The following is a 27,881-nucleotide window of genomic DNA, read 5'->3' as shown; positions in this document are numbered from 1 at the left end:
TCGGATTTTTCATCCTGCAAAACAAGCAAACCGACAGTAAAGCACACGCAATTTAGAGACTGACGCCTTAGTTGGTTTGGAACAAAAACAGACAATAACTGCAGTGGATGACTGTTTGTCACAATGAGATTGCGAATCGGTTTGAAATTTTAAGAACTGAGTGGATTTTCGTTCATGTAAATTAATCTAGACATCGATATTAGCACTCATCAGGAAGCTAGAGATGATGCAACAACTTATGGTACATGTCGGATGATATGAAGAGAATTATGTCTTCTGTGAATATTCTCATTTATCCATATATTTTATATTCGTATTTTGAACATCCCAAGCCCGGTAGGGTTGTGGTAAGTTTACCTTATATCATATCGGCAGTAAGCAGTTATTTATCTCTTAAGGAGGCTCTGTTCAGTTGCTTCCCTCCTTGGTCAGAGATTTTTTAAATTCTTATCTTTAGTTGATCGAATGGTATTCAGTAAATTCCAAATAAAATCAAGTTTTTGTATTCATAATTAAGGATTCGTGTTTTTTCATTACGAATTTTCTTTCTAACTTTGAACTTCGGAACAGGTACAAACAGTTGCCCTGCAACTCCTGTTTTTTTAATGCTTCCTGTTTTATGTATCTTTATTAACGAGACTTACAACTATTTTTTATTTTTGCTTTATAAATTCCGCTTAAAGACTTTGTTTTAAAGTGTAGCCGCCGCCATATATTAAATGTTTACATTTTAATTGAGTGTGCATCTCTTTGTGTTGGTGTTCGATTTTTTCTTTTCTTTTTTTCTCCTTATTCAGGAAATGTTATTGTAATCGTTTCTCCATGTACTCCGTAACTGCCAGAGGGCATTTCGACTGATGGAGTGGTCTGCGACTATCAAGCGACGCTCTGAATAACTAATATAGAAAATAGGAACCGACAAAATGCCCTCTAGTCTGTGGCAAAATTCTTGGCTTCCAATTCCCAGCAGAATAAAATATGCAACTTGGTAGATATTGAAGTGTTAAATTTAACTGCTGTTTACGGCAGTCTATTTCTCCTAAGGAAAATTAGTTTTTAGAATACTTACGATCTTGAGCGCAGTTAAGAAGTATATACGTGCGATAATTGCATTTTATGTATCGCTTTATTCCCAACTCGGTTATTAATGAATACTACAGTATTACACTTTAGAGCAGTTTTATCATATTGAAATACTTTGTAACTTCTCCGACCAAATAAAAGCCGTCTGTCTTATGCATATGTATATTATCATTATCATCATGCTATATATAAATCTCTGTTGTCTCCCTGCGTCAAGATAAATACCATCATGCACTGCAGTGGGAGGTGGGTGGGTTGGTAGATGGTTTGTTTGTTTGTTTGTTATTTGGTTTTTAGGAGCATTAGCAACTAAGGCCATATTGCTCCGGGATATGCGGTGGTAATTTCCTGACCTTTCCGCATCCTCCGTATTTGGTGGTGACGGGCTCGAACCCCGGTCTAATCAAGAAGCGTGTGCTACGCACTGCTGCTCCTTCCCACCTGGCTACGGAGGCGGCGGTAGATGGAAATCATTTTGGATTGTCAATAATATTTAGATCATATTGCTGATTCCTTTGATACTTTCTTGGATTTTTTTTTGTCTTACTTATTATGTTTATGTGTGTTTACAAGCCATTTTGCTTGTTATGCGGGCTGAAAAACCCAAAATAACTCACAAGGAAAATCTCTCCCTCCACCTGATCTCAGATGACTGTACCTCAAATTGAATGCATTGGACTAACAATAACTGTTATGTTATATTTATTTTTTACTTAAAATGTGTTAAAAAAATTGAAAGGCCTTGTCCTCTCCTTAAAGTTTTGGATATCGAACTGATTCAGAATAGAGTAACAGCTGAATCTCAAAGGAAACTGTGAAAAGAGCCTTCTATATTGGCTGTAACTGACATCAAAAAATCGTTTATAATCCATCTGCGAGTTAACCATTTTCCTACTCCGTCATGCGATAATGAAATTCATTGTTTATTATTAATTTTTAAGGTATAAACGTCAGACTTTTAATGTGATTTGTTTTCTTATTAGAATAATTCGTGTGCAGCGTAAAGCAGACTGAAACGTGTGTGTGTAGGAAACTTAACTGGGGACCGATCAGATCAACTGAGAACTGCCCCATCCATTAGAACAAATCGATTTTTCACTGTATTAACCTGTAATTTGCGATATGAAATTATCAAAGAGCAACTAGAATCTATCTAAGGGGCATCTGATCGTAGTCATGTGCATTTTTGCATTTTTGTCTGCTCTCGCTAGAGTTGAAGGAAGGAAAATAAATTCAACGATTATTACATTCATCCTTATGAAAATGTAAACACTGCCTTTTTGCCGTTTTTCTTAGTTGGGGAGAGGCTAGAATACTGTTTTATATTTGCTTTTACAGCTGTATCTTTCTTACAAACACAGAAAATTATTACTTTAGGAATTTCTGTTTGTATAACTCGCCCTTTGTCAAGGCACTGCTCTAAGCCATTCCCAGTTTGCCGTCAATGTGGGTCAGTCGTTCTAGACTTTTAGGGTGGTTAGCAGTCATTCATCCTTACGTTTTATTTTAACATCCCATAAATTAGGTGTAATGGAAATTAAAAAGCCCGTGTTGACCCGATGAGAGGCCCATTTGTAAATGTTGGCTCACAGCCATTACAAGAATGAAAGAAAAAGTCACAACTGTGAGAAAGTCTCGTGAAAGATGATCACCCGTCCGCAGATATATAATCAACATCTACAGCTCAGACTAATCAGATGTAATCGAAAACATTACGTGTTACCCTGAAACGTCAAATTGCCTTCCGTACACAGTTCTGTAATTATTAGGTTGAAGCGCATAAATTTTCCACCGGGGGAGTGTCAGCAGTCATCAAGCAGATAGACGTTGAGGAAAATTGCTACAACTAACAAATGGAGAGAGAGAGAGAGAGAGAGAGAGAGAGAGAGAGAGAGACGTATAATCATTTGCATCCTCTAAATATTTTAAATATGTAATTGTTTTTTTTTTCCTCTTAAATACTGCTTCTTTACAGAAATTTCTTCTTAATTACTAACTTCCATGTTTAAGTATGAAACCTATGCAAGAAATAATAGTCGTTGAAGATCGTTCCTTTTCTGATATCCTTTTTCCGTATATAATGCCTAAAATCAACAGAAAACACGAAAGGATATCGCATAAAATTAATTAAATGTGATGAGCTGTTTGCTCTTCTCTAAAAGCTGATCATCGATGGAATAACTGTTAGTTTTATTGCCATATGAAATTTTTTTCTGAATAATTTAAGCTTTTTGGGTGATTGCAGGGTGTTGTGTTAGTACAGCAAAAATGGCTATTGTTCTGTTCCTTGAGGATAAAGTTCCCCCTTAAAAATGAGGTTGTTGGTTTATTTAGAGTCAAATTATGATTGCAATTAAAACTAAATTATTTTAATAATGATTGATCGACTTATAGTGCCCCAAGTGTTTTCCTCGTCATATTATTAACTTAAATGAAAACTAACTCCAAATTAGCAAAATCTTCCCGACCAATAACGCAGATACCAGTACTGCTAAATTGCAGTTTTGGTATAATTTAGACTCTTGGTATTACCCAATAATGCTTTGGCAGAGATCGCTGTGTTTTATAAGCAATGATGGTTATCGAGGACTAGAAATGCGATAATAAACTTTTGTTGTCCACATATAAGCAAAGTTTCATTGTAAAGCTTAATAAAATGTTTTAGTACACAGAAGAGAAATTATTAATATCGTCCTCCCGAGATCAAGTGGAACAGCAAAAACCATTACGATTTTAATAGTTAAGTGTAATGTGAGTATTTTAGGTTGGTCAAAAAGCTGTAGTTAGATATTTGGAAATGAATAACTGTATCTTGTATTTATTTGGACGAGAACAGATCTGCAGCTGTTCGATTCTCATACTTAAAAAAAAATAATAATAAAAAAAAACTCCGAAAAAAACAAGGAAAAAAGTTTGGTCAAACCCTCTTCAAATTTAATGACCATCACAATTGAATTGCCGATTTTAAAGGAATTCAAATTATCGTTGATCTTTCCTAACCTATTTCACATCTAAATGGCGTTCTACGTGCAACCGTGTTGTGCTTGTATGATTCCCTTTAAGTAGACGGAGGGGAACATCACCCCCTTAAATCTGATTTCTTTGGCTTCTCTGACCAGACAATTCGTTGTTAGTAATTGTACTACAAATGTGCCTTCAATGGGCGACCATTTGGCCGGGTCATTATCACAACCATATAATCATGTAATCTACAACATGGAGAACGCAGGCTACTCTAATGGCGAACACTCTCCGTGCATACTAAGTAGCCCTCCGCGATGTTATCACCGATGGGGGGAGGTAAGTCTAAACTACACCACCGCTCTTTGTTCCTGCGCTACACTTATGAGGTGGCGGAACTAGTTGTTTCTTGGAAGACGTGGGGGGGATGAAGCGGTCCTTGTACACAGAAGTTTACTGTAAACGATCAATGTAGTTTCTCTAAACTAGTTAAGTTGCGTATTTTCAAAATTGATATTAGTATTAAATTAGTTTCGTTAACATTTAATTTTAATTAACTTAAACAGAGGGAGGAACCAGAATTAAGCGCATCCCCTTTTATAAATTATGGTCGAAAATGCAGTTTTTAGTCGTCTTGCTGTTTGTAAGACGATTAACATATAGTATCTTCACGTAGTATGCAGCAAGTTTTCCAGAAGTAAAGGTAACTTTGTGGGGGAAGGGGACACTATTCCCTACCATTTGGTAATAACTACCTAGCATTTTTTTTTGTCAGTCATAACTTGGATGAACTCTCTGTGCAACCTTAGATGTTCCATTGACAAACACAGCTTTTGGCCTGTTTCTTTGATAATCTAATCATATATTGTAAATTAAAAGCAAAAAACTTGAATTTGATGGAAATAGAATCAAAGGTACGTAGGAATTAACACTTCATCATATCTTGTCATTATCCGCTTTATTAACCTTTGGTTGTAATTTATTGTTAGATTTCTCATTTTAATTAAGTTTTGGACATCTTTACCCCTTCTGTGTTTTCAATAAATTACTTTCAGCTTCGAAATAATAGTTACATCCTGCCCCTCGTGGTGCTGGTTTTTTTTAAATTTAAAAATTAAAAGTTCTTTTTTCCCCCTCCGTTACATTGACCATAGTAATTCAGCCGACCATGACTTTTGGCCCACACTGTATTTAGTATTTAGTTCTCAGTAGGCTAAGTATCATCCCTCCATTCCTTCCCTCTCCTCCCACAGAAACACACACACCTCCAGTGTTAAGTGACTAGTGTCTCATTTTTCATCCTGTCCATCCACTCTCTTTTCACATCTCTTCGTTGGCGTTTCAGATAGCACTTACTGGCTGCTGACTGTCTTCCTACACCCTTTTTCGCCTGAAAAGAAGTAGCTTATGGTCGCGGAATGTAGATGTCCAAATAGGAAACGTAATGGTATTAATTATTTGTACTAAAGACCATCTCGGGAACTTCTCGCTGTAATTGTGATTGTCTTCAGGCGTTTACTAACAATTCACTGTCTGTCCTCGTGCCTCGAAGTAACAAATCCACTTCATTTGTAATTCTGTCGAACTTGTTCAAACCCTGCAATTTGGTCTGAAGCTTCCTTATTCAGACCTTTCAAATGTCACTCAGTGGTATTGTTAGCTCTTTCGCCCGCTGCCACTTTAGCGTTCTCATTAGTATTTTGTTGCCATGGGATGATATTAGGTTAGCCTGTGCCTGTTGTAGTCTGTTGTATTTCAGAAGCAGCGGCTGGGCTGTAGTGTGATCAATCCTTTATCGGCTTTCATCTGGAAATTGTTGCTGAACTTCAAGATCTGAGTATATTGTACTTTTAGTTGATCCATCTGTTTGGTATCCTCAATGCCCTGTCGGATTCCATGTGATGTTCAAGTGTGTTGATATGGAATCGTTAACCTCAGTGGATTTTACCGCAATTTTGGTTGTAAAGGTGTAGTTCCCACGTTGCCATGATTTATGAGGGTGGCTCAAATGAAAATATTTGTTTTTCTGTAACATATATTATTGCTTTATAATACCAGCATTTTTTTTTTTTTTTTTTTTACATTATTTGTCAACGCAGCTTTCCTGCCCTTATAGCAATTCCAATGTTGTCTAGATGTCATCATTAATGATGTTTCTGGTGTGTCGCTGAAGAAACTTTGCATCCCTCATATCGACCTTATGTCGTGGTCAGTATGAAAACATGTTGTGCTGATTTCCGCGTTCAGGTGTTCAACCGGGTAATAATCGAGTGATGCATGGTCTGATAATTATGGAAGGGGAATGACTTCCATGGACAGGTCCTTGATCATTGATACCATTGTACATGGGCGTAAGATGGCTTATTGTCATGCTGCATTCTGACCCCATGCAACACTGATGCCTTGAGCAGCAATTCGCACTATTTTTGTCTATGGCCGGCTTCAGGTTATTCTTTAGAAACTTGCAGTATCTCTCGTTCTCCACGATGGACCTATTCGAAATTAAATCTCTCGCTATTGTGCTGTTCCTTGTTTCAACATGACTCTTCCGGATGTGTTCCAAGTATTTTTGAACTTCAGTTCCAATCAAATGATGAGAAATAAAAACAGCAGTCTGTCTGCAACCCAGTAAATGCATCGGAGAGCCACAGGGATGGACAAAATTCATTTCTAGTTCATTTGGCTTCAAACTGGATGTGATGCCATGACTTGTCGCCTGTCACGCCGCATATAAGAAAGTTGTTGCCTTTTGCTTCATAGATCAGTATGCCGCGAAGCAACACGCATGCACTCTATTGAATTGCAGCTTCTTACGAATCAGGTTATGCACAAAACAAACACTGCTGTACAATGTGACAGCGAGGTAATCCTCAGTTGTCCCTGATTTTCTCGAATCAGGCTTTCTAAAAATAGCACGCGCCTGGACTTGCCATAGAACATTAACTAAATCTTGTAATTCATCCTTAAGCCTCTGCATCCTCTAACTAACGTCATCTTCAGACAAGTACATGTCACTTTTGATGACCCTCATTGTATAGTGGATGTTCACTGGTCACTTTCAACTGCTAAAAAGCTTATTACGCCTCTCCTCACTACCATGGTGTATGGGTCCCACCAGCACCTGTCTTCTGTCTCATGCGTTGTGAAAAGCCAATTTTTACCAACGCGATAGCAAAAAATTAATTCTGGTTTGAACGCGAGTTATAAGAAAATAGTTGCGTTCATTAAATTCATCCTCATATTATTATCCATTCCGTTTTTCTTGGTTACTTTTGCCTTTTGAGGTTATCTGGTGGCCGATAATTGCCTAGAGTAGTAATTCATTTTTTTTTTTTTTCACCTCATGACCCCCTCCCCCCATCCAGGCCCCTTTTCCCACCACCGAGGTCAAAAAATGGATTTTTTTACCTCGGTGGTGGGAGGAGACGGGGGATCGAAGACAGGGAAAGACCCTTCATTCTGTTTTTTTTTACTAGATGATCTTTTGCTTACTCCCTGTGGTTTCAATGGACAAACTAGGCCTATGTCTTTACCATTTCTTAAATGGAATCAAAGTAAACGAGTCAGTGTTGGTTCGTATTTAGTAAACACAAAATTCAGCAAGTAATATCCTTCTTGGTATACAACTTAGTTGGAATGAATTCTTGTTACATTATAACTTTGTTTAAAACAATTGTTGAATGCTTAAGGATTTGTATTTCTTTTAAGAGTTATTCAGAAATTCTGAGTGATTGACTGGTTTTTATTTTTGCTTGAGATTGAAAGTCCGAATACCACTTAGGACCAATATAGTTGAGAATCTTTCTTTAGACTTCTTCAACAACTATTATCAAAATTAACCTCTGTTTTTTCTAGCGAAACTTGATTATGCACTTGATCTGAGAAGTGCAATAGCAATAATATTTGTCTAATGCTCATTCGGGTTTCATTACGGTGTGGACAATATGTAGTTTTTCTCTCCTAGACGTCTATATTTCTGATGTCTGTGTGTTGCGCCCTCAGCACATGAACTGACCCTAAGTTGGCATTATATTTCACATTCCTGTTAAATCTGGCGGTATCACTTTTGTTACATAACTTTTTTCGTGTTAGTACATATATATGTATAGTTTATATAATTTATAAATATGTTTGTGTTATTTTAGGTAATTCTATGAATGGAATGTATTATTTATTTATTTTTATTTTTATTAATCACGTATTCAAACACCTTTTGTTATTCTAAATAACATCTAATTATATACGAACAACCAGGAAAAACTATGTAATCAAACACTTCTCCTAGTTGTCAGGACATAGTTGTCCTGAATATATAATTACTGCTTTCGATTGCCACGTGTTCTTGTAACTTTTCGTGTATTTTGTTCAAAATTTATCCATTGACTGAATGAGAATCCTTTTCCAAACTAAAGGCAAACTGAAGTTTACATATTGTTGGCACTACGAAAACAAGCGATCGATCTTCGTAAAGCAATATGCGACAACTTGTAGTAGAATCAAAATTACAATGGTATAAGAAAGTCAGTCAAGGACTTCAGTAGGGAAAACTGGCACGCCTTTAGCTCAAAAGGGCAAAAGATTTCCAGGAAGGCGTAGGCTTTTTTGTAGCAAAAATAATTTCCAGCTTCCGAATTCGATGGACGCCAACTTGGTTAAGGGATATTTCTAAATTCAGAGTACCTCCGCTAGTTAATAATATTTAAAAGTATTCGGAACTCCTTTTGTATGCGTATTGAGACACTCGGCAAAAAGGAAAACTGTACTGAGGTCTGCGTATCCCCGATAAATCGAGATCTTTATTTACAACACTCTAATCTCTTAGAGAGAACGGCTCTTGTTCTTGTTCGATGCATTAGCGACGGGCTGCGTATAATATCAACTGTATTTCCCTGGCGGTTTCCATTGTAATGTTTTCCTGCTTGCTGTGATGTTTGGCTGGTTAGGGCTTTTTAAGTGGATAGGCGAACCTTTGTCCGTACTGCCAGCAGGAACATGAAAAGGCCATAGGATTCATTCATTCTCTCACTAAACACGCGGGCTTTAGTGTACACTGTTGGCTCTTCTAAAAGCCCTGTGAAAAGCTCACGAAACGCCTTAATAGCTACCACGTACTGCCAGCCGTTTTCTTTCCCTTCTCTTTAATGGTGCAACGGCGATAGTGGAGCGAACAAAAGCCTCAATTTTCTCAGAATGACAACGGTTTTCAACTCCTAATGTCATCATCATCATCGTTATGCCAAAGGGAAAGAAGCCCGTCTATGCACCATAAGCTCAATAAATGGACAAGTGCTCCTTGCCACCGTTTAGTGTGTAATGAAATTTTTCCCACTCTACAAGTGGTGCTGCTCGTGTAAGTAGTAACCCGAAGCCACCGACCGGGGCAGGAAAGGCCGAACCGGAGTCTCTAGTTGGAGTTGCGAAATGATAGAGGATTACCTGTGTCATTGCCAAGTGGGCGCATTCAATGATCGTAAATCAAAAAGCTCACTGCGTCTTGCCATATTAATCACTACAGGCCAGGGGCTAATGGTGTTCCGTAGCGGCCCGCGCAGACTCAGCACAACTGACACACAAAATGATCAGTGTCATTGTGTAGTGCCATTAAAAACAAATAAGGCGTGTTTTCCCCCTTTGTAATTCGGAATGAAAAATGGTGTCTTTCCACCCCACTGATGGAATCTGGGGAGGATATCTTACCTAGGTAGCACTAGCACTGGCTGTGGGTTGATTACGATTGTGTGGTCCCCTTGCGGCAGACTCGCTTCCAACCCAGTTGTTTAAATCTATCAGCGGACTACAAATCACCTCAATCAGAGTTGCCATCTAACAACTAATAGACGCACAATGACTATACGAAATTGTTGTGACTGTAGACGAGTCCTTTCCTTTTCATTGTACCTTGCACGTGAGGCCACACGAGCGTGAACAGCCAGTTACTTGTTATAGTCTTCACGTGCCACAGTAATTGTTAGCGAGGAGTGTACCGCGTGCAATGACTGTTTTTATGTGGGATGATAATTAACATTAGTGGCCTTTTAACAGTTCTCATTTTCAATATGATAGTTATTTGTTATCGGCACTCTTGTTCCGCAAAGAGCCACATAAACGACGTAATCAGATGTTTAATGCACTTAAACAGTAGTTTTAGAATTGGCAGTAGCAGACATTTAAAAAAGAATAATGCCTTTAGTTCTTCTTTCGGTTGGAGTTGGGGGATTGGGCTGCCTGGATAATTTAACCTGAGAAATAATCTCGGTGGACGGCCACCTAGATAGACTACACCTGTTTGGTGACTGAAAAGGAAAATATGCCTCTGGATCAAACTGAGTTCCTAACGAAGTGGCTTACTTTAACTATCCGTCAGTAGCCCGAAAAATATTATTATTTTTAAATATAATTTTTAATGAGTAAGGAGAAGAAATAAGAATTTTCGCTAATGGGCTTCTCTTCGGATGGGGAATTTATTATTGTAATTTTTTTTTTTTTTTTTTTTTTTTGCATGATCAAACGTTTCTCATATACTGTACTTCATTTTACTACTATGTACTCGTGTTATTGCTTACAAGCGAATTGGTGATGTTTAAGATTAGTGCTCTATTCAGTGGTAAAACGATACGAACGCTGAAATATATGAGCATTCGAAATTTACGTAGAGGTCGCACAAACGTGTATAATATATATGCGAGTGCCCCCTCTTGACACTTTGAGAATTTCTCGGACTGTTCAAGATCATCAGTACCGTCCAAAACGTCATCTTCAAGCGCCATTTCTTAATTTGCCTGTTCTCCGAATGACAGTTAAGACCGATCCCACAAGCCCGAAGTAATAATTCCGTGTAATAATCAGATCGCATTAAGCCTGTATCTGTCATGCAAACTCATTTATCGCCAGTGGACACAGTACAAGTGTATCAGAGCACCCCGAGCATATTCGCAGACTCCGTTGGATGTGACGGAGGGAGGCGGTGTCATCGAAAGAGTTCCAGAAGTCAATGGTTGTCATTGTATCGGGAGTGATTGATAGTAGCGGCGCCGGAGGTTGGAGGTAATAATTAGAATCCCGGCGCTGTCAGCTCGTGCCATCCGTCTACTATGCCTCGTTAAGAGGGGAGCATCCGATCTCTCGCGGTACTCATTAATTACTGACATCGGGAATAAAACCGAAGCGCCACGCCAACAGCTATAATTTGCGCACCCCCCACTTGAACTTGCACTCCTCCTTTGACACCGGCGAGTACCCTTATCGCTTTGGTCGTGGAACCTCCGACACAAGATGCAGCACTTGTCATTCTCATTCCGTCAGGACTTCTCTCGGTCCACTCCTACCGGTTTCGGACACAGGTCAGCTGGAAGATAACGTCCGATCACACCTTTTGATGCGGTAATTGTTTCCTGTGGTTGTGGAGAAATTAATAGCTGGCGTTGGTGCACTCCAGCTCCACCCCCAAATTTTCAGCGCGATATTCTTCGTGTTAAAGACGTCACTGAAGGCTGCCACGCAAAGAAGAGTTTAGTGAAATGTTGACACGGATGGACCGCGATAACATGCCAGGGTGGCGTTTACAGATTTCCAGAGCAAACGTTGTGGAAAATTGACATTTTGGTCTAGTGTTCACGAATTAAGTTTGCAGTGTGACGCAAGGCATCGAAGTACTGTACCACACCAAAATGTGGCGACGATCTTTCACTGTATCACTTGGCCGTGACCCTTATTGGATGATGTAACGTGACATACTCATCTGATAAATTAAAAGCTTGCAGGTTTAGGACTTGATTTTCATCTCAGATAATTCTTGTACTCGTATAAAAATAAATTTGTTCACGCCGCGTTGTGTACATTAATAGTTGTCAGATGGGGCTACATGTACCGGTAGATGTACAGTATTTAAGGTTTTAAAATTATAAACCTCGTATTTAATTTTATCTGATAAATGTACATTATTGATTATTTTTCTTATATGTCTTTTTTATATTATAATATATCACATAAATTCGTCGTGTAATTGCCTTCTAAAAAGCTCCTGCATGTACGAAACTCCGCCTTAGAATGAAAACGCATTGTTTCAATAGATTTGACCCTTTTTTGGGACAGTAAATCAAATCCACAGATCTGGAGTGGTTTCAACTTTGCTCAAAAATCGAGACTCTCTTACTTATCAGAGAAACTGTTAAAAAAAAAAAAAAAAATCAGCTTCGCTTTTAAGACCCTGGTTCTTGATATAAATAGAAAGATGCTTCCAGTGGACGCGAAGGCAGCCGGCGAACGCCACGCGCAGAAGAAATAAAGAAATACCATTTATTTCTGACAGTAGAAGGGGAAATTCTTTAGCTCCCTAAGCCTTAATCACTACGAACGGTTAATTAGTCTTGTGCAGGAACTAGGTGGTGACACTTTAATAACACCACTGCTGCCAGTAGTCAATAGTTATGGGTCACTCGATAAACGGCTTTCAACTTTGATTTAAAAATCAATTGGAACTTTAATTTAGGCATGTGTAACAAAATTTTACGATCTTGTAAAAGACAAGACCGCAATTTTTTTACTGTATAATAAAGTTTTTATTATACTTGAAATAAAAAGTCGTTGGACTGTGCCTATCGTCAACCACTTGTTTATCGTACTCAACGGTGCCTTTGAGACGTCACTGTTTTGTTTGATAGAGCATAAGGCCATTTCCAGAGTAGATATTTTATTTTTCAACGAACGAAATACATATATCCATCCAAAGACTCACTGAAGCTTTTCTAATTAAGAGCCTAAGCTTATTCTTTAGGATTTTGCGGTGGAACAGTAGCTGGTTCCGTAATGTAGGGTGCGTACGAATTGTATGATGGCCATTTTTTAAAGCTTGCCATACGCCCTCACGAAGAGGGGTAACTGAAGTAAACAAGTGATTAGAAAATTACTTTCGATAATGTAAGGAAGTCACATTATATTTTTAAGCAATAACAAGTACATTATTGACATTACTAATGTTCTGGAGGACTCACTGCCCGTAATCAGTGTTCCACCGTCTCGTGTTATCAATAGTCCTTAATGCGATTGGCAGATTAGCCTGGGAAATTATATTGTTTGATGTGTACTTTAGAGATTATGTAATCGTAGTTTTTGCCGAAGAACTGCAGTGAACCTATATCCATTAATGCAAATCCCGCATCCGCATTTGAAGAAACATATTCGTTTAGTTGAGTAGCGATATTCAAATATAAAGTGGTAGTGGTGCATGGTCCTAAGAGGAAGCAGTTGCAAAGCTTCACTCTTTGCAGGCTTTGGGTTTACACCGCAGTTAAACAATCCACTTGCATTTCCAAGAGAGTAAACATTAGAACTGTAAATAAATTCAGGCTTGTACAGTATTCAGTGTAAAAGGCATAAATTTCAGCAATTCGTCTGAAATAATTGGCACCATCAAATTTATTCAGAAAAATTTTTATGAGACCACAAATATAAACCCGTATTTTAGGGCGATCATTTCAGATTGAGCTCATCTTTCTTGCTAATAATGTCCCTTACTCGATGCCCTCCCTAGCAGTAGAGACCCACTCCACTTGCATCTTTTTTTGGAAAATTCAGTTAGATTTCGCTGGCCAGTTCGAGAGATTTATTTGATGCTTCGTAGAATTAGAAGTTTTCATGGCAGGAATTTCTAATTTTAAAAAGCTTTTTCCGCTTATAGAGTTTTCATCACGCACAACAGACAAACCGCCCAATTTCAAATCTAGCCTGCAAATTTTACTGAAAAAAGTTCCTTATTTGAATTGTTGAAGGTGGTTAGCAGCACTTCCTCTTGAAAACGTCCTAATAATCATGTACAGCTTACTGTTCGATCGATGTTTTATTTCAGTGCACTTTGTACAATGTGTATAACGCTAATTCGAAATTCGTTCATCTCACCTGCTTGTAGGGAAAGGAGGAAGCAACGACCCAAGAAAGGTCTTTAAATTCTTAATATAAGGAAACAATAATGGCCTCTCAGTATATTATTTCTGTCTTTTTTTTTTTCTTTGCTATTGTTAAAACAGATTCCTCTTATGGGCATCTTAATCGAGGTCTTCCGCTGACGGTTCTGTGGTGGTCCTGATAAGCTGATTACAGGAGTCTCCCAGGAGAGCTTAGAGGAAAGAGAGGCGTTTATGATATGTGTATTTATCACTGGCATAGATTATCAACAAAGAAAATGGTAGCTGCTGGCTCCAACCGAATAATAAATATATTGCCCAAAAACAGGAAGTATGGCGTCAGCAGCTGATAGGAGTGCGGTTAGCTTATTGTGTTCTTAAGCCTAACATTAGGCTTAGGTTGTCTTTAAATCTTGCGATTAAGTTCTGGGCTTGCTCGCAGCCTGAACACTGAGCATTATGTCCATAAATCTGCCAGCCGATGCTTTTATAGCCGACAAGCTCGAGAGATTGACAAATAGAACAGTAGGCCCCACACAGTCATCGTGTTGTTCTACAGAGAGCAGTAAAGGCATAAAATTGACTTCAACCTTCCTTTATGAAGCTTTAATAGTCCCACTGACAGTGCTTACATATGTCTGGGCCTACTCCACTCTTGTGACACACCGTCTATGGTTATGTTTTCTTCCACACATTTTAGTTTACCTATGGAGATGATACGCGATGGTCGGGGGATGGGGAGAAAAAGAGTGGAGAGTTTTAGTGAGGGCAGGGTCGTACGCATTGTTGATTGTGTCGTAACAGCTGCCTCTGATTTATGGCTGCTTTCCTGTCGTGTGCGTTATTATGAACCGAATAAGACGAACTAAAGAGTTTTAGAGTAAGATTAGAATGGGTATGAAGTTATGTGAGAAGGTAACAGGATACAGGTGCGCTCGAAGATAAGGGACCAGTCTTTAATAAATAAAAAAAAGCATCCCGCGAAATGAAACATTGTGAAACTTCTTGTTTGTGTGGCTCACTGACTTTAAAAGACATTCACCGCATAGGGATGGGTGTAATTGTAATAAAAAATATATCAGTTAGAAAGGCTGTTGGAAGTTCATATTTATGTAGCGGAGCATCCTCTCTCAACAGAAATTTATTTAAAGAAGAGAAAGATTTAAAAGGGAAAGAACCAGGTTACTCTAGAGTTATGGTTTAAAACTATGGGCTGGATGATTATCACAAAATAAAATTAAAAATAAATTTAAAGATTAAGCATAACAAAAATGTGCTATAAAATTAAGTTTCTTGATGGAGAAAGGGTTGGTTGATGGTTCCGGAAGTAAGGGGCTTAAAGATCATGGACGAAAGTATTCATTCCGTTTACTCCTAAAGGATCACGACTCTGAATTCAGTCAGATTATTGTCTGATATAATTTAAATTGAAGACAAAGTATTTTGCGAGTAAACCGTTCTGATATTTGATTGCTTGCTGTGAATGTGGTTCAGAGGGGAACCGCTATCCTTCTGGAACTTTTTGCAGATCGAGCACAATTGTTGAATAAAGAATGAATGAAGAGTGCTTTTGTCCAGGATGCTTATGGTAGGGTGACTTCGTAATTGAAAGCGCATTCCAACTTGATCCAACTTTGGTACATTCAGTAAACTGATTTATATACGTATAGACCTAATAAATTATTAGGCCTGTATGTATAGAAATATATGTTCTTTTTAATTAGTAATGCATTGCACTCCAAAAACAAAGCATTTTTTTTTTTTTTTTTTTTACTCGCAGCAATAATTGGGCTTTTCTTCAAAATTATGCAGTTACTTAAAGACAGTGGTAGTGCAGTAGTTAGAGGATGATAATCAAAACTGGTTAAAATATTCGCTTTGTCAGAAACCTCACACTTTTATTACTTGTGCTGAAGACTGCTTGCTAGATCCGGGTATTTGGGAGCCTTTATGTCTGTAATTATACGAAAGAAGTAGCAGAACGCTTGAATAATATAGTAATACACCGTTCCTATTTGCCTGAATATAAGTGCTGTGCTTCTTTCTGTTATTTTTGCTCTTCTTTTCCTAACTTGTTTCAATGTATCCAACAAATTTTTCTTCCGCCCGAAGAGCACGAGTTTGATCTTTGACCTTTTTCTCTTTGGCAGGCGTGCAACGAGTTCACGACGCACGTGATGAACCTCTTGAGGGAGCAGAGTAGGACGCGGCCCATCACGCCGAAAGAGATTGAGAGGATGGTCCAGATCATCCACAAGAAGTTCAACTCCATCCAGGTCCAGCTAAAGCAGAGCACGTGCGAGGCCGTCATGATTCTGCGGTCCAGGTTTTTGGACGCCAGGTGGGTGGTAGCTCTGATTCTCAAGTACTGACTGTTCGATTTGTATAAATACATTGCTACTTCTTGTTTTTTTTTTTTTTTGTTTTTTTTTTTTTTAATCTGGCATACTTAATGAATTCAACCTTCACCAGCATTTTATTAGCAATACAAAAATAACACATTTGCTTATACAACAGTATCGCCTTTCTGATAGGTATTCATTCCACTGTCAAGCAGTCATGTAGGTATTAATACATGTTCTATCCTCATTACATAAGGCTGGCAGTGTTAACTTTACAATACTTATATATTCGTATACACAACACCAAATGAGTTGCTTGTTCTTTGGATATGAGATATTTAGTTTTTAATGTGCAGTATATGATGGAATGTACTTCTATATACGTTGTTTTATATACTTTTGTTACAGCCAAGGATTTACTTGAATCTTAATGTGGACTTTACTACATGTATTTCTTCTAGATTCTATAAGATGTTCATAACGTTCATTTCCATATCCTGATAATCTGTGTTTTATTAGTATTTATATATGCTTTTTTTTTAATAAATCAAACAAATGTGAGCTTCGGGTAATTTTCAGCTGTTGCCATACTTATTTGTTTGGTACTGCGCGGCTAGAGGGATAGTAAGAAGAATGGAGGAAAACGTAGAAGAAGACCAGTTTGGTTTGAAGAGGCGGGGTACAAAGAATGCAATAGGCGTGATAAGAATGTTGACAGAAATGCATCTGCAAGTGAACAAAAGTGTATGTATTAGTTTTATAGATTTGGAGAAAGCGTTTGATTAGATAGAACGGGTTAAATTATTGAATATATTGGAAAAGATAGGAGCGGATTGGAATGACAGGAGACTGGTTAGTAGATTAACAAAAAGCAATAGTTAGGGTAGGACAAGGTGACTGAAAGTGTAGCCCTGTCTCGTCATACAAAGAGGTATGATGAGACAGGGGTGTTGTCTGCCCTCAACTTTATTAAATATACGAGTATATGTAAAAAAAAAAATGGTTTAAAGAGGCATTTTATGAAGGGAATGTGGATGACGAAAAACTGTATGGAGTGAAGATTGGGAGAAAGTTATTGAGAGTGTTAGATTTGCAGATGACATGGCACTGGCAGATTCTGAGGAAGGATTGCAGAAATTGGTTAAAGAAAAGATGTGATAAATTTTAGATGATAATTGGGAAGAGAAGGGCGTGAGTTAAATATTGAAATAAGAAGAGAGAGAATAAACCAGGTGAGCGAGTATAGCTATTTGGGAACATAATGGTAGAAGAAGCAAAGAGCAAGAGAGGAATAAGAACGAGAGTAGCAGTTGAGAAGAAAGAAGAATATTATGTGGGAGATTAGAAATTGATTTAAGGAAAAGATTGGTACGATGGCTAGTCAGCAGTGCGATACTTTACCGAGCAGAGACATGGACATTGAGAATGGAAGATATTAGAAGATAGGAAAGTTTTGAGATGTGGGCGTGGAGGAGAATGGAAAAGATAAGATGGGTTGATAAAATGAGAAATGGGGAGGTTTTCAGAGGGGTGGTTGAAAAGAGATGTTTGGCTGAAATAATTAGAAGGCAGAAGAGAATTAGTTGGACAAGCGTTGCTAGATGAGGGATTGATTAAGGATGTGGTGGATAAAAAAGTTGAGGCGAAAAGACCCAGAGGGGAAATTGAGAAAACCTGTGATAGATTAATTGAGAGGGGAAGTGATAGATATGAAGAGACGAAGAGAAGGGCTGAGGATAGGGAGATATGGAGAAGTAGAGCGCATGCGTGGACCTGCCCTTAGCAGAACACCGATAATAGTAATAAATAGATACTATACTTATTTAATATTTTGTCAAACGCAATAAGACAGTTTCTAAGCAGTAAGCCAACAAATATAGCCCCATAACATAATTAGTCCTATTTTTCAATTTTAATTGATATTGTAGGATTATAAGGTTTCGCATGTAGCTCTCTTTCATAGTAATAAATTTCCACGCCATCCCTTTATCAGCACTTGGATTCTTTGAGCTTACTGCCATGCCAGTGTTATAAAATAAATAAATTTTCTTTTTATATTCTGGGACGACCACACGGTCAGAAGAGTTTACAAAATAGAGAATACATGAAACTGCACCGTATTTAGCAATCACAGGCTTGACCGGAGTTCAGGTCACGCAAGGCAAGGTACCGTACTTATGTATCCTCGCGCATGACTGCTCGACTACGTCACACATTGAAATTTTGTTTTGGAAGGGACTCGTATATTCCGGATTGGTAGTTTTACAAGCGTCAACACAGGACAGTACAATTATATAAATTAAAAAAAAAAAAAAAAAGGGAAAAAAAAGGTGAACTTGTGGTAATTTTTCATTCAAATAACTTTAGCGCTATACATTTGGTTGAAGTAAAAGAAAAATATATGGCGATGGAATGCGGTTGACAATTAGAAACTGTTTTTGGAGATTAGATATGTAAATATTATCTCATGGGACTACACGATACTTGTTTCTTCGGCTTCATTATTTCTTTTCAAGATGTAAAATTAGCATATCTTACTGTTCGGAAAAGGACAAATACGACGTAAAATTTAATGGTCAGGCTAAGTATAATTTGATCGGGTGCTTATTTTCTTCCTTTTATATGCAAAAATCGCTGAGCAACTGAATTTGAATTCAATTCAGAGAGAGAGAAAATGTCTTCTGATGAGATGGCAATGCCAGTCGAAAGGAAGTGTTTCACTTTGCCGACCGGGCTAGCCGGGTGGGTAAAGTGCTTGCATGCCAACCCAAAGGTCGCGGGTTCGAATCCCGCCTCGGGCTTGGATCAGAGTAGTGTAAAAAAACCTTGGGAGGTGCATTATGGCCACAGAAGCCGATGCGCCAACAACTAACAAAAAAAGTGTTTCATTTTCCCTTTGAAAGATGGTTTCAAACAGTCATTTGACTGAATTTTTTTTTTTTTTTTTTTGTCTTTAACTTGGGGAAAAAAAAGCAGGCTTCTCAGTGAACATAGCGGTATTTAGATTTAAATTCCACTTGATTGTATCAACTCACCTACCTGAATGGCTTCCTCATAGTGTAAACCAAAATTGAAAATGGATATGTAATGCGAACTTTTACTGTTTATTCCAGTAGCTCTAATTGTAAGCATCATCTCCGAAGCTAATTTATTAACATTTTCCTGTATCCACAGTTACAGTTTCGTGATTAAAACTCTAAAAGTGACTTTTTATATAATTGTCAGATTGAGTCAATTTTTCACAAACGCATGCTCACAACGAAGGAATCATACAGAATGACCACTGAAAGTCAAAAGTGTAAAAAAATACATAGACTGTTATGTGGAATGGAATGAGTAGATTATAGTAGGAAAGATGAAGGTACAACTTGTAAACCTACAACAGCAACATCAGATCTTATAACCCTGACTTCCACGGAGAAAGAATAAATGTCAGTATTCATTTTCGCACCTCAGCAGCTCTGTCAAAGCTAAGCATCGCGCTTTATCATTATCAACAGTGAGCTTTCACATTGCTTCAAATCTCTGTTTACAAATTAGCGTCAAAACACCGAAATCAGATTTATTCTTTTCAGAGATTTTCATTGACCTTTAGTAACTCGCTGTGGGAATTATTTACGATCAGTAATACTGAGATGCGCTGTACAGGCAGTAATCCTATTTCGAACTGATGTTCATTGCTTATTAAATTGTGCACGCATTTTTATGTTCATAATCATAGCTTTGTCACTAATACGGCAATTCCAAAAGTCGTATTTATTTTCTCTTTCTAATAAAATTTGCTCCATAAAATTTGTTCCTCTTGTTGAGAAAGTTTCTATAACTTTCATCAGGCTTCTCTAGATGTTAGGTCACCTTGAAAGCCAGGCGGCCCTTTAGCATCAGAAACTGGAAATGGATCACTTACAATGTTGCGCAATCATTCTAATAGGTTTTTATTTATTTTATTTTATTTATTTTTTTTGCGACTCTGAGGCTGTTACATGTCCTGATGCTCAGGTTTCCTCACGGATAAAATAATCGTCAATAATATCAACAGAATGCAACCGTTAATACTCCTTTTTCTGTTTTAAAAGTTGAAACTAATATTGTGGTGAAAAGAGAATTATTATCCCGTTTTTCAGTTCGAAAAGGTATTACATCACATAGAGTGATATTTTTTTTTGCCGGTTCGCAAATCCACCAACTGTTTGCTTTTTTATATTTTTATATTACTGTCGGACTATGGTTAAGTAAAGAAAGATGGTTCTTGCTTAATTTAAAGAACTGACCATTGCGTTTCCATAATAAATGCTATTTCTTTAAATGTATTTTAATATAATTTTCTGGCTTTTTCTTGTATCAAAAGATGGGAAGTGCAGTCCACGGGTTTGGACATCTATGGTGAACAGACTGGAGGTTTCTCTATAGTAATATATATATATATATATAGGTATATATTAAGAAAATGTACACATGCGCACTCAGAATAATGATTGATAATTAGATTAAGGATATTGTTTTATGATTATTGGATAATATTCTGTTATTCCAATTTTGAATATTGCTAATTTTTAACTGTTGCATTACTATTAAAACAAAATAACAAGAAAAACATTTTCTATATTCAGTAAACAGAACAAACTGGTAAGCTCTGGTAGTCAAGATCAAGTTATCGTGACTTTAACACGATAAATAATTCATCTGTTCATGCCGTGAAGAAAACCATGCTACTTAGCATCGCCAAGTGATCTGATATGTAAAGTTACAGAGTTGGTGGGTCGATGTTTTCTTCCATATTAGAAAAGTTGTATGAAATATTGCTCCCTGGGATGCCTTCATGTTTAGTGGAAGGAACAGAATTTACTTAGACAATTTTAAATAATTGTCTCAATAACTTCTGTAATTCATCTTTCGGAAGCGCAAAAAAAAAAAGAGAAAAAGAAAAATTATACAGAATGAAGAATTTCTCTTAGATGCTTAGTTATTCCAACTTGATATAATATATTGAATTTTGAGGTCGCTGCAGCTTCCTTGATTGAATCATCGGCGTTTATTCAGGAACGCAGATTCTTTATTCCGATAACTTCAACAGCATTATCTTTCTTCAGTCTGCTTGAGCATGTGAGATAACCTGGTGATGTACTAATTGGTATTTCTGTCTAATACATGCTGCTGGTAAACCTAGTAAGATTCCTCCACTTCGGGGAGCAGAGAAGAATCAAACACCAAGGTTACATTCTTCTCTCTTTTGCAGCATAAAGACGTTAACCATTTAATACTTCTGTATAACTGTATGCAATGAAGGTCGACTCTTTTTTACAAATGTTCCTTTTATTAATCATTCAGCACAAAGTCCATTGACATAAGTAATGGATATGCGATTATTACGAAGAAATCTCTATGATTAAAGGAATAATGCAGTCGCATCGCAAGCATTCAAACCAGCGCTAAATTATCCCAGAAGAGTGTATTCATTAAATATTCTCCATGTCAATGAAATGAGAAACTACTGAGGGAAAGAAAACGCATTATAGCGGCTTTTAAAGAAATATAAAATAAATCGACATTAAATTTCCCCCTTTCTTCTGGCCAAATTTTTCCCCGATATCCCGAAGTACTAACTAGATTTGTCATTTTCCTTTAAATCTAATTGGGCTCACATAAAGATGTATAAGTTAAGCTTCGATAACGCTGGCGCTGTTGAAGGCGTCCCTGATCATAAACCACAATAAAACGCGGAGATAAAAAGAAAAGCGATAAAGTGAAGAGCGCACAAAACATCATGATACATGGCCCTTAGCTGGAATCAGAAACGCAAAATAAGATTCAATTTGCAGGCGTCATTAAATATTCATGAAGTTATTATTCACTTTTTATGGAATCGATATGCATTTTTTTCGCCCCCTTCTCTTTCACTTTTTTTTCTTTCTCCCTTCTCATTATCCTCTTCAGTAACAACTGGGAAACGGGGTGCTAAAATGTTTTAAACATGGCGCGGTTTTTTAAAGTTTTTTTTTATTATTATTATTCAAATCGTCCAAACGCAATGGTTGCAGTTGGGGGAAAAAAGTTTTTAAGTGGCTGTCACCTCTCACGTTATTAAATGCTTAGTTAACATTTATGTAGGAGCACTTCGCTTTTATGAGCTGCAGAAATGGGCGTTTTTATTGGCTACTAGGAGCGAGCAAAGCACTACCACAGCTACGCGAAATGAGAACTGTCGAATTATGCAATAATTTGGTTCTCTGGTTGGCTTAGATCGATAGAATTGAATTTTGAATATTTTTTTGCTTTCCTCCGATTCGCATCTGAGACTAGAAAGTCGCGGACGAACTTACCTTTTTTTTCTTTTCTCTCTCTCTATCCATATTCGATTGCTTTACGGTTTCCCTCATCATATTTTTAAGGTCTGTCCTTTTTTGTGACTAATTAATTACGTAGTTTTCTTTCAGCTGTAATGGAAATAAGGCGTATTGTCTTCTGAAAAAAAAAATGAAATTCGAAATCTTATATTTGAACTAATATGTGATATCAGAAGAAAAAATTAATTGGACGAATGATAGGCAAATTCAGCCAGTTCAGTTGTGGTTTTTTTTTGTTTTTTTTTGTTCTTAAGCCAGAGTGTTTCTCTAGCTCGGATATCTGAGGAGGTCTTTCAGGGATTCAAAAATATTTGTCAGTGGCACGTGCATGCATTGGACCTGCAATTAAAATTCTTTTCAGTAATAATGTTCTTTTAATGATTTGCTGGTCTAATTAATCAGATCATCAAAGTTGTTAGGTTTAGCATTGAGGTTCTCGATTTCATTATATTGAATGCAATTAAACGATTGCTGGTCCGGATATATCCATCATTTGGAATATGCCTGGACGCTATTTTATCTTATTGTATTCGATGGTTGTCCTTGAATATCTCTACAATCTCTTGAATATTTCTGTCCTTGAATATCTCTACGGACCATGCGGATCCTTGCAGTGGAGATTTCGCGTCTTGGTAGAAAACGAGGTATTCACAAGGATATTCGCAGTATCCCCTCCCTGTTGCGATTTAGGGAAGTGTTCGTGTACATATGAAATTGTCGCTGATCATCCCTAAATCACACACAATAAAGGAAATTCTTTAGGAAATATCAAAGCATGGCTCTTGAAAGCACAACAAAACACCTTTACAAAGTTGGGGAAGAAGGGAACTTGCGTACACCTCTTCGGTAGTAAATCATTTATTCTTTGTGTTGTTTTTTTATGTCGGGTCAGAGGTGAGAGATTCAACTTCAGTTTTCCTCATTACATTCACCTCCCTTTCTCAGTGTACAGGTTCATAACCCAGCGATGTTTGTTAAATGTTTTTAAGCAGACACAATGTCGAGATGTTTCTAACGTTTCACTTTTACAGTCTTCAGTATTGTGGAGTGTTGCAACCTTTTCGTAATTGCAAAATGTTGAAAAATCTGGTTAATAATAACATAAATAGGCTTACTAGTGTTGAAACTGAATCCTTCATCTATGGAAATGCATTGCTATTGACGGTAGGTTAATTTTACTAGTATTCATTTCTTTCATTTATGTTGTGGGCGTGTTGGTTTGCCTTTCTGTATTTCAAATGGATTTCGGTATTTTGACTGCGAATTGCACATTGGAACTCCTGTGCTTGCAGTTTTAATCGATTTAATTCCCTCCATTCAAAATTTTCATTTTCCAAATGTCATAAATGATGGGGATGAGAGTGTGGTAGAGTGCTCTAATAAATCCTGTAGAGTCGGGATATCTTGCTCTAATAATAATGAATTGTCTTAGAGAACATTTTTACTGGAATAACGAAAAGAAAAGAATATTTGATTATTTTAAGACATATAATTCAGTTAAAAATTATTGTTTGCATTCAGAGTACAGTCTAGATTTCTAGAAAATTAACTTTAAAAAACATTTCTGGAAAATGTTCCATTGTGCTAGTTTATTGTGTGCTTTTGATGCTGTAATACGCGACGGTGATGGGCGCGCTTAAATTCGCCACTGCCATTGATATTCAATAAAAGCGAATAATACCAAGAATACTAATCCACGAAAAATTTGAAAATGAAATGATACAAACGTGAGAGTGTCCTCCGTTGCTTAGTTTTGAATTTTGTAACATTAAATGCATCAGTTCCTTCGAAAGTTCTCAGAATTGCAAAGTCCCCAAATTGATATAACGACTGAATGGAGGAAGTTCTTGACGTAAGTACTCTCAGATTATAACTGGAAATGCCTTAAAGAAATGACAGTGGAAGATAACTGTGCATTAATAAAGTGTTACAAGGAATGGAAGAAGAGAGCAAGCAAGAATAAGAAAGAAAATTCTATCATCCGTTTTGGGATTAAGGAAAATGAATGTTCGAAGTTCGTGTGCGCTGTATTTCTACGATTGTCTAGTAGAAATAAACTGTATTTCTACTAGACAATCGTAGTCGGGTTTGCTTATTATATAAACCGTCCCTAGTGTTTATTTGCAGCTGACATTCAACATGGGCACAAATATGTCGGAAGTGCGTGCCCCACAAGTAGTCATCTCTGTTGCGAAAGAATCCCTGTCCATTCCCTGTGGTATTATGTGATTGTGGTGTGTGCGCTCGCTATGTTAACTACTATTGTTTTTAAGCTAAAGAACGGCCAGACTGGGCAGACCAGGAGTTGTGCCTAGATATTGCTCTTAAACACTGTCATCTCCTCTCATTACAGGGAATTATGGGTAGGTTATTTTTGCGGAGTATCGGAATAGAGGGAGTTATTTGAGAAACTGCATTGCGTCTGCAGGTTCCGTCAGCTTCCTTTGACAGCTGAGAGGGCAGGAGAGACAGAACGGGGGTGAGAAATTGGGGAGACGCGTTTAGAAGTTGAGGAGGTGGGGTGTTGAGGCGAAAGTGTTGCCCGTTCTGTGGCTCAAATGTTGGCTGTGCATAAATCACGTCAAATCTTGTCGCTTTCCCGTAGTGTACAGTACCCGAGCTGCCACGTCGGAGACAAACGAGGCGCATCTTCTGCGCTAAAATAATTTCACCGCCTTTTATAACAGACTTATGGTTATGTCCGCAATTGCTTCGGCACCCAATCTTCGAGAGCTGGGAGGCAACCAGAGCTACACTCGCCCGTTCTCTCTCTCTCTCTCTCTCTCTCTCTCTCTCTCTCTCTCTCTCTCTCTCGCTCTCTCTCTCTCTCCCTCTCCGCTGACTTGGTGCCTCTCTGTAATAACAGTGGCGACAGAAGAGCCTCGGGGTTGCTTAGGGTTCTCGTATTTCTGTTCTGCCGTCATCTCTGTTTCCTCCTAAATAACGCGCCCGCCTCTCTCTCTGCTCCCCCCGCCCTTCCCGTTACCGGTGCCTGTATATATCTCTCGAGCAACTCTTTCCCAGAGCTGTTCAGGAATTCTTGAAGTTATTGTCTGTGATGTTCCATTCGTTAGTCCCGGAGCCTAATGTTCCATCCCTCTCTGCGTACAGAATTTGTTCGTATATTTCATAATTTTAGTTACAAAGTTTTCAGCCAACTCGGAATACAGTAAAATAAAACCAAACAAAACTCCTGAAGAGTAACGGAAAAGTTTCTGCTAAGCAAAAGATATTCTTACTACGATGGTGAAGTTAGAAGTCAAGAAGAAATAAGCAGCGAGAAAGGGTCTCTCTCTCTTTCCCCGCGACTCTTTCTACCGAATGATACATCATAGGTTCCTCAATGCAATCTCAGAGAACGCGGGGGGAGATTCACGTAACGTATTAAACACAACCCGGAGCACATAGCTCTAATTGATGTGCATTACTAGCGAGCGAATTAAGGCTACCCTTAAAGCTCCGTTCGCCCGTCAGTAATGGCTTCGGAGGGATGTGATCCGTAGAGTACGCGTCGTCTTCGCATCCCTCCGCAAGCACTTCTCTTAGTCCTCGTCGTCTGTTGATGTTTTCATTTGATCAAGAGAGGGAGAGAGAGAGAGAGATGGGGAAGTGGATGGGGGAGGTTCGGTTGAGGGGAGAAGAGAAAGGACCAAATCTGGGCGAAGGCAGAGAACGGGTTTACTGCTAAGCTGGCCCGGTTAAATGAGCCTTGATACATTTGGCCGTAATTACACCTCACTGTCTCAATAGCCCGAGCTTGGATATTGCTTCAGGTAGAGAACTAAGTTCCTTTAACTGTAGCAACCTGATGGGCTGAATCCGCTCCTAACGATGGACGTAGGGCGAACTGAACGAATAGAGCAGGGGAGGGGGCAGAAATCGGGGCCGAAGAACTCTCACGACCACTACTTTAAGCAAACAAAACTTCTCACGACCACATTTCTCTTTGACATTTGTGCACCCTAATCCCATTAACTTTTATGGCGGTATTAACACCGGGCGATGTAATTACGCTGCCTTACATTCGCAAGAGTGCTATTTCACAAATGCTTAGAGTGGTGAAAATTATTCGTACAGCTGTAGAAGAAATCTCCGGAGGGAAATATTGCAGCCGCTATAAGGGTATGGCCTATAAATGACATTTCTATGGTTTACACAAAACAGCACTGCGCACATTTCTAAACTTCTCAAGGTTTCACACACGAGTGATTTTAGAGGTGTTTTGGAGGAATACGTATTTCTTTCCACTCCAATCTTACGTGTGCGGAGGGGGGGAGGAGGAGAAGGGGGAGGATAAACGAGGCATGATGTTTCTCTGCCGATGTACACAAATTCTGCTACCTGATTTTCCTCTTTTTTGCTGTCTTGGGCGTAGTTTACATCCCGAAATCGCTCCAAGAGCTTACGGATGAGTATATGCGAGCAATTTTGTGGTTTTATCATATCCTCGCGCTTTATACGGTTGATAAAAAAACGCTTCTTTTTTTTTTTTTTTTTTTGATTGCACTTATTCGCATCAGATATTGTATACAGATATTGTCTTTTTCTTTTACTCAGCTATGTTTCTGCGTTATTTAAACAGGTACGGAAAGACCAGTTTAAAAACCCATAAAGAGAGGGGGAAAGGGACTATAAATCAAACAATCCTAAGGCAGATATCGGCAAAGCTTATCCATTATATCCAGAAATAATTAGATGCTATTATCAAATGAAGATCTTCATCTTTTGTCCTAAATAGATAGAAATTCTTGTGGTAAATTTGGGAATAAATCAAAAAGAAAATATCACCTAGGTTAATTGAAGATTCAAATAGAAATTAAGGCGTTGAAATGTCTGTTTATGCTACTATAGGTACTGTATTTCTGTAATATTATTCAGAAATACAGTACCTTAACGTTGACTTAATGTACAGTATTTCATCAAATTGTGCTGATGGCACCGTTTCAATCATATCTTTGGGCCTGCCACACTCAGATGCATTCATCTGATACATGGAAAGAGTGAGGTGGTGTCTGGTGGAAAAACAGGATTATCTCTCGTTTTATTTATATTTATTTATTTATTTCTATCCTGAAAAATGGTCGTTAGAACTTTATAGGCCCGATATGTACTGATCTCTGACGATTAGAGTTACCTTGGTGCGAACCTTAAATTGTAGTTGGGTAGACGAGCGTTTAACTCTGAGAAATGTTTACTGACGTAACTATTTGAGCGAAGCTTATTACGTTATTTTGGATTTGGGTATTTCTTAT

At 37.9% G+C, this 27,881-nt stretch overlaps 1 protein-coding gene across 2 annotated transcripts in view; it reads left to right on the top strand.

Moving 5' to 3' along the window:
• Positions 1–27,881, top strand: part of LOC150087122 (pre-B-cell leukemia transcription factor 1-like) — a 591,592-nt gene that overhangs the window by 511,748 nt on the left and 51,963 nt on the right. For both annotated transcript variants that reach the window (XM_090372973.1, XM_090372972.1), the window contains exon 4: positions 16,094–16,284. In XM_090372973.1, coding sequence (XP_090229099.1) covers positions 16,094–16,284 — 191 coding nt within the window. The remainder of the gene's footprint in view (positions 1–16,093; positions 16,285–27,881) is intronic.

This window comes from Mastigoproctus giganteus, chromosome 4 (assembly GCF_048544385.1).
Source record: "Mastigoproctus giganteus isolate SK-2022 chromosome 4, ASM4854438v1, whole genome shotgun sequence".
Taxonomy (NCBI): domain Eukaryota; kingdom Metazoa; phylum Arthropoda; class Arachnida; order Uropygi; family Thelyphonidae; genus Mastigoproctus; species Mastigoproctus giganteus.
The sequence above is the reverse complement of the archived record's forward strand: the minus strand, read 5'-3'. Positions and strand labels throughout refer to the sequence as shown.